This window comes from Mytilus galloprovincialis, chromosome 8 (assembly GCF_965363235.1).
Source record: "Mytilus galloprovincialis chromosome 8, xbMytGall1.hap1.1, whole genome shotgun sequence".
Classification (NCBI taxonomy): domain Eukaryota; kingdom Metazoa; phylum Mollusca; class Bivalvia; order Mytilida; family Mytilidae; genus Mytilus; species Mytilus galloprovincialis.
Window position 1 is genome coordinate 43,512,353 of NC_134845.1, and position 7,301 is coordinate 43,519,653.

General features: G+C 31.0%; 1 protein-coding gene across 5 annotated transcripts in view; it reads left to right on the forward strand.

The window, feature by feature from the left end:
* The window catches only part of LOC143042017 (protein phosphatase methylesterase 1-like), an 82,500-nt gene that overhangs the window by 34,752 nt on the left and 40,447 nt on the right, over window positions 1-7,301 (forward strand). For 2 of the 5 annotated variants that reach the window (XM_076214224.1, XM_076214223.1), the window contains exons 10-15: window positions 33-270; window positions 609-660; window positions 3,162-3,227; window positions 3,533-3,577; window positions 4,381-4,445; window positions 5,395-5,462. The exons of the other annotated variants lie outside the window; for them this stretch is intronic. In XM_076214224.1, coding sequence (XP_076070339.1) covers window positions 33-270; window positions 609-660; window positions 3,162-3,227; window positions 3,533-3,577; window positions 4,381-4,445; window positions 5,395-5,462 — 534 coding nt within the window. The remainder of the gene's footprint in view (window positions 1-32; window positions 271-608; window positions 661-3,161; window positions 3,228-3,532; window positions 3,578-4,380; window positions 4,446-5,394; window positions 5,463-7,301) is intronic. 5 annotated transcript variants of the gene reach the window in all.

A 7,301-nucleotide genomic window follows, 5' to 3' on the forward strand; every position in this document is an offset into this window, starting at 1 on the left:
GATAATTTCTTTCAAACTTAATTATTTTCTAGATTAGACACAGCAGAAACAGCTACCTCACAACTTGATCATGAACACGAGATGGAAGTTGTCACATCAACAAGTGATACCATAGCGGAAGAGGATGAGGAGGAGGAGAATGGGGAAAGTGAAACATCTAAAAATAGCACAGACCGGTTACAGAGTACAGACAAATTAACCTCAGACACACCGGAATCTTCTACAAAACCACAGCAACACACAGAAAGTTTAAAAAAGCCTGAAAGCTCTGTATGTTTTTATGATATTGATAAAGACATTAGGAAAGGGATTTAATTATTATTTAGAAATAGAAAGTTTTTTGTTATAAAGTATATACATGCAAGGTTTAGGACTTGATATAAAGAAAAATCTTATAAATAAGTTAAGTCTCAAACAATAAGCCTGATGCCTTAAAATAAATACTCTGTATAATCAGTCAAATGACAATGACTTTGGCTTAATACCTTAAATTTTGAAAAATTGATACTTTCTGGTTGCTGAATCATATTACTTCATATATGTATATCATTTTCTCAAAATACAAGTTAAGGGAAAACAAATTTATGGTCAACATTATTTTTTTTCAGACCAAATATACATGGAGGATAGATTTGGGCAAAACAGAACCTTTTTGGAAAGGTATTTATCTGTAGATCAACCATCCTTTATTATATGTTTTTTATCCAACATATTATAGGATTTTTTGTTGTTGGCATATTTGATCAATTACACCATTTAATTTATATTTTCCTATAAAATTGTAAAAAACTAATAGATTTGAGAATTTAAAAAGCTAGATCCTTAAAGTCATAAGAAACCTCAAATTAAAAAAAATAATGCATATGTTTTTTATATCTCAATTGACAGTTTTCATTATAAAACTTATGTACATATACTTTTTTCTAAACAAAATTCTTTAGTTTATTCATATTTAGAAGATGTTTACTTTATTTTAATTGCTTGCTTTCAGGAAGCAATTCCCCCGACATATTTTCCGTATGCAAAGTGACCTCCGTGTGACCCATCTCGTAAAAATCTGGTGATCGCAATAGGCATGGATGTCCTTAAAATAAACTATTATCTGAATTTACATGCTAAACACGTGCTCAATTTCCATGTTTTTTTGTTGCTTTTTTGTTGATTGTTGACAAACAGGTGACCATCGTTTAACTTCGGCTTCAAAACACGAACTTTAATTACCTACCATATTTCCACAACAACACTGACCGATTGAAAAAAAAAATTGACGATTATACGAAATTTATGCGAAAAAAAGGAAAAATTCGTGCACAAAAGACTAAGTTTATGATGTTTGTATGCATTAGTTCAAAAATTGGAAGAACATTATTTTTCACCGGTCACTCGTTTTTTATGACTTTAAAAGAATACAAAAATCACATTATCATCTGTGAAGGGCTTTTTATTTGAAAAGGTTAATAACACATCTGTTTTTCCTTTAAATGTTTAATTAATAAAGTGTTGAGAAATGTCTGTTCTAATTATTGTTGTATTGTATATATATTGCTTTGTTATACATGTATCAATTAGGATATGTTAATGCATAAATAATTTTATCTCTTCTGTATGCATTTGAATCTATAGTGACAAGTTTGATCAATATTGATTTACAACCAAAACATTGATTAAATTTCTCTCAATAATTTCTTAACATATCCATTTGGAATAGTGCACTATGCATGTTGCATTATATCATAAGAGGAACAGATTTTACCAATTTGACTAGTTGATTACAATTTTTATCAACTAATAATCTAATTTTGGAAGTAACACATCTTCTGATTGGCTGACCTGATTTTGTTATCAGCCCATAGACACAATTAAGTCATGTAACTGTGACGTCATCAACGTTTTTATATGACCCCAAAACATTTTGGGTTCGTATAATGGTATCATGTGGTCGTCTGCGTCTGCGTCGTCTGAATAGATCTTAATGAAATTTTTTCAGAAGGTTCAATACCACAAAAGGAAGGTTGGGATTTATTTTGGGGATTAGGGGCCCTAAAGGGGCCAAAACAAGCATTTTTCTAGTTTCAGGATAATAACTTGTTTACCAGTATTTCAATTGCTCTGAAAGTATACTGCAATGTTTAAAATCACAAGTAGAAGGTTTGGATTCATTTGAGGGATTATGGGGCCAAAGTTTAGGAATTATGGGCCAAAAAGGGGTCAAAACAAGCATTTTTCTAGTTTCCAGACAATACCTTGTGTGTAATTGCATGGATCGCTCTAAAATTGTACCACAATGTACCATATAACAAAGGGGAGGCTGGGATTAAGTTTTGGGTTAATTGCCTAAAATATGTAGGAATTAAGGGCCAAAAAAGGGCCAAAAAGAAGCATGTTTCTAGTTTCCAAACAATCATGACAATAACTTGTGTTTAAGTGTATGGATCTCTCTGAAATCGTACTACAAGGTTCAATATTACAAAGGAAAGCATGGGATTGAGTTTAAGGGTTATTGCTCCAAGGGGGGGGGGGGGGTTCAATAAATTTGGGCGGATCTTAGTTTACCATTTTTTGTAAGGGATTTTTTTTTTTCAACATTTTTCAAATTTCAAATTTTGAAAAGTTTCAATAAGAAATATTCAATTGCACAGTATTGTGCAATAGATGTGTTAGATCTTGAACCACATTAATTTTGTGGCAAAAACCTATATTATGTCAAAATTTGATCATAATCAAAATTCAGACGGTATCAAGCATGAATATTGTGACCAAATTTGCCCCAACTGTTCAGGGTTCGACCACTGGGGTCGTATAAAGCTGCACCCTGCGGAGCACCTGGTTTCAGAATATTTTACAGTTTGAAATGGAATTTAGAAATAAATTATAAGAAATAATTTGTGCGTTATTCAGTGTGCACCAAATATTTTATGTTATTTCTTCATAGTCAGAAAAAATATTACAGTCATTCCTTAAATATTTGAATTATTTCCAAATTTTGGAATGATCTGTAAATATGTATTTCTATGTTAGAAGATTTAAATATTTTAGTATTGATAACTATTCAAATGAATGGATTTGTGTTGTAGAATCTACATTTTATTAAAACTCTGATGCTATATATTTAGATCTTTTTTACAAATATTAATTCATGGTTGACTATCTTTATATTGTAGGCTGGTTTCAAGGACTATCAGAAAAGTTTTTATCATGTGATTGTCCCAAAATGTTATTATTAGCAGGTATATTGATTAAGTAGATTTATTTGCATCTAACACTTGAAGGGGCAAATTACAAATTAATTTATAGTATAAGTTATATGTTGCAAGATTAATTAAAAAGAAGTAAAAGTACTTTTTAATCTCATTTTCTTTAGTTTTTCATTTAAAAAATGGTAAAGTGCTTCAAAAAATAACAAAATAATGTTCAGATATCAAGACCAAATAAGTGTATATATGTTTAACGTGTTGAGATGCTAAATAATGAGTAAGTGATATATTTATACAGTAGCATTTTGTTATCTGATACAAATATTGCTTTGTTGTAGGAGTGGATAGACTAGATAAAGAACTGACCATAGGTCAGATGCAGGGTAGGTGTAGTCAATCACAAAGACATCACAAAAAATGATAAAGATTTGAATTTTACACAGAGAAAGAAATTTCGAACCTTCAAAGGAAAGTTTAACACATAGATTGTTAATTTAAAAGACCGATTATCTTATTGATGAGAAAAATTTAAAGAAATAAATCTGATTATGCCCAAATATAATTATTCAAAGAAATAAAACTGCTGTTGCTGAAAGATAACTATTTTATAAAATGCATCTACTATGACTGAAGTGAATAAGTACCATTTGAGTTCCCTTAAAGCATGTAAAGGGTATTATCTGAACGTCATCAACACCCAAATTTTTGAATTAATGATAAAAGTTGACGTTCAAAATGCTTTGAATATGGATTGTGTCCAAGTTTCTATAAGAGATGGGCAAAAAACACCAGAGATGCATTCCAACTCAAAAAATGAAAATAATCGAACAACATCATGGCTAAAAAAAAAAAGACAAACAGATAAACAATAATACACAAAACACTACATTGTAAAATAAAGACCTAAAGCAACACGAACCCCACCAAAAACTGAGGGTGATCTCAGGTGCTCCAGAAGGGTAAGCATGTCCTGCTCAACAAGTAGCACCCATCATGTTGCACATGTTAGAACAAACCTAGTAATTAGTCTTAAGTTGGTATGTCACATTCAGAAAAAAGGGGGGAAAAAATTGTCATTTAAAAGAAAAAAAACAAATTAATTAATCATATCACTTCTGTTCTATTAAATTAAATGAGAAAGAACTTTCACGCCATATCACCTCATTTTCAAATTAATTTTTTTCAGGAAAGTTCCAGATGCAGGTTTTACCTCAGTGTGGTCATGCTGTGCATGAAGATAGTCCAGATAAGGTAAATGATAAAAACTTATAATAGTTACCAGTCTAATGATTGTTCATGCCAGACATGTGTTTTGTCTATTCTATAAGACCACTGTAAGTTCAGAAATTATTGCATGAATTTATTATTTCCATAATGGAAGAATAGACAAAAATGCAAGATTATTTATTTTGAGTTGAAGAAAATCTGCAAACAGATATATGTATAAGATATCAGAATATAGGGTTATTGCATGAATATTCCCCAATATTCATGCAATAGCCCTTTTATTGTATAGCAATATAATATTTGAAAGTAAAAATTGGTTTAAACTAAGATTTTGTCGTTGATGACATCAAGAATGTTGCAGACTTATTGCACTAGTGCAATATTAGAATTTATTGCACGCTAACGTTTGGTTACTTTCTGTGGGATATATTATAATGTGAGTTATTATTAATGCGATGCTCACTCATTCGCATCTTTTTTAATAAAATAAAAGTAATCAGCTACACTCAAATCATTAGTTCATATAATATGAAAATGCAAATTGAGAATGGGAATGGGGAATGTGTCAAAGAGACAACAACCCGACCATAGAACAGACAACAGCAGAAGGTCACCAATAGGTCTTCAATGCAGCCAGAAATTTCCACATTGGGGGCGTCCTTCAGCTGGCCCCTAAACAAATATATATACCAGTTCAGTGATAATGAGGCCATACTAAACTCCAAAATATATGCTCTATTATCATTTTATAAACGTAATAATCTTATTTTCATCCCACCTGTAGGGCCTTTACAAATGTATTTATAATAAATGTAGGATAGATGAGAAATGGTATGATTTTGTTATTTTTCTGTTATAGGCAACTAGACTTATTTTTTGACAACCCTCCATACCACTGATGGGATCTCAGCTTACATGAAACTTTAGAGACGTTGGGTCAGCAGTTCTTTATTTAATTTTTTTTCTGTTATAGGTAGCAGATGTCCTTGCCACATTTATGGTCAGATATAAAGTTGCTGAAGCTACTCATAATTTTGAAAGGTATTGTATTTGTAGTTGTGTAATGTAAAGTTATTTGTTTAAATACAACCTGAACAGTTCAGTCTGACAGTTTTGTGAGACATTTTCCACAAGAGGAGTACAAAAACTCAAAATATAACAACTTCATCTTAAAACTGAGGACCATTCAATTTTAAAATAACTTTTAACAAATTTTTAGGAAGATAATTCAGGTCCTAACAGCAAAAGCAGTAATATGCAATTGTAAAAATGTACAGAGGACTCCAAGGGGACTATCCACACCATACATTGAACCATTAGAAAAACAGACAATGTATTGGCTAAAGCAAAATTGCCAAAAAACAAAACAGTAAAACCTGACTCAGAAAACTATAGAATAATTCACGCAAACCCTACCAACAAGTGGACAGTAATCTTAGATGCTCCAGAAGGGTATACGATCTTGCTGCACTAGTAATAAGCGTAATCTTGAGAAGAGATGTAAAAGCAATTGAAAGTCTTCAAAGAGTAAACTGTGAAGGTGGATTTGATATGCGTTTTGTACCTGTTATGTTCCAAAGGAAATTTTGAATAATAAGTCAAAACTTTTATAATAAAAAGATAAAAGATCTCTTTATGGTCTTATGGCTTTTCTAGGACTTCTTGGCGCCCACAATTTATGAACCTTTGCAAGTTCTTGAAAAGTTGTCTACTATATTGTTACACTTAACACAATCATTGTGGTTTTGTACTAAAATTGTATCTCTTTGAAATCTTAAAATCATCCAAAGATTTTTCTGGATTCATTAATGATAAATATAGAATAATACATGGCAAAATCCGTATCGCATGCTGTATCACCACGAGAAACCAATATCAGTCCTGAGGGCCGAAGGTCCCGAGGGCTGATATTGGTCGAGTGGGGATACAGCATGCGATACGGATTTTGCCATGTATTATTCTGTTTATCATATATTCTAGTAGAATCAGATTCATGGGATATCCATTTTTTTTTTAAATCGTCTGAAATTATAAGCTAGAAAAAAACATTATGATTTTCTTGTATTTTCCCAACTGACTTTATTTTTATAGACTTCATTATTTGCTTAATATCCACATCGTAATGTCCTCTTTAACCTATTACATTTTCAATATACGTTTAAAACCATACATATGTATTAAAATGAATCCTCTAACAACACTCCTATTATTTCAACTAAAATTAATATTTTTCAAAGATGTAGAAATGTTTAAAGTTTTATTGTTTATTTGACGATGATATTCAAAATCATTTTAATTTTAATTTTAATTTTCTGACGAGGTGAACGAACAGCAAGAAGCATATTCCTTGAAAAGTTTGCTATCTATTCTAATTAAATAAAAATAAAATTTGCATTTGTGTTTAATCCATCAGGTAATGAAAACAGCCTTCACGAAAATTATGACCAAACAAAAAATAAAACTTCAGATATTTCTACATCTTATTGTGTCTTTTATATATATGTAAAAGTCACTCATAAAGTTACTGGGAAATAATTTTTGGAAAAATATCGATTTAAGTTGAAATGATAGGACATTTGTTTTAGTGGGAACTCATTTGTTTTCCTATGTAAGGATTGCAAATAGAGCAACTGGACATCATAGGTCAAACGATGACGTCATTCGAATTATTACGTAAGGCTAGGTATGCGATACGGGTTATGCCATGCGATACGGGGTATGCGATACAGGTTTAGCTATGTGATACGGGGTATGTGATACAGGGTAGGTGATACAGACTGGAAAAAACCCACCTTTATTAGATATACAAAAAAGCTGTAGTTTGTACTAAATATATGATAAATGATAATATCAATGAGGAACAAATATAAACTTAGGGCT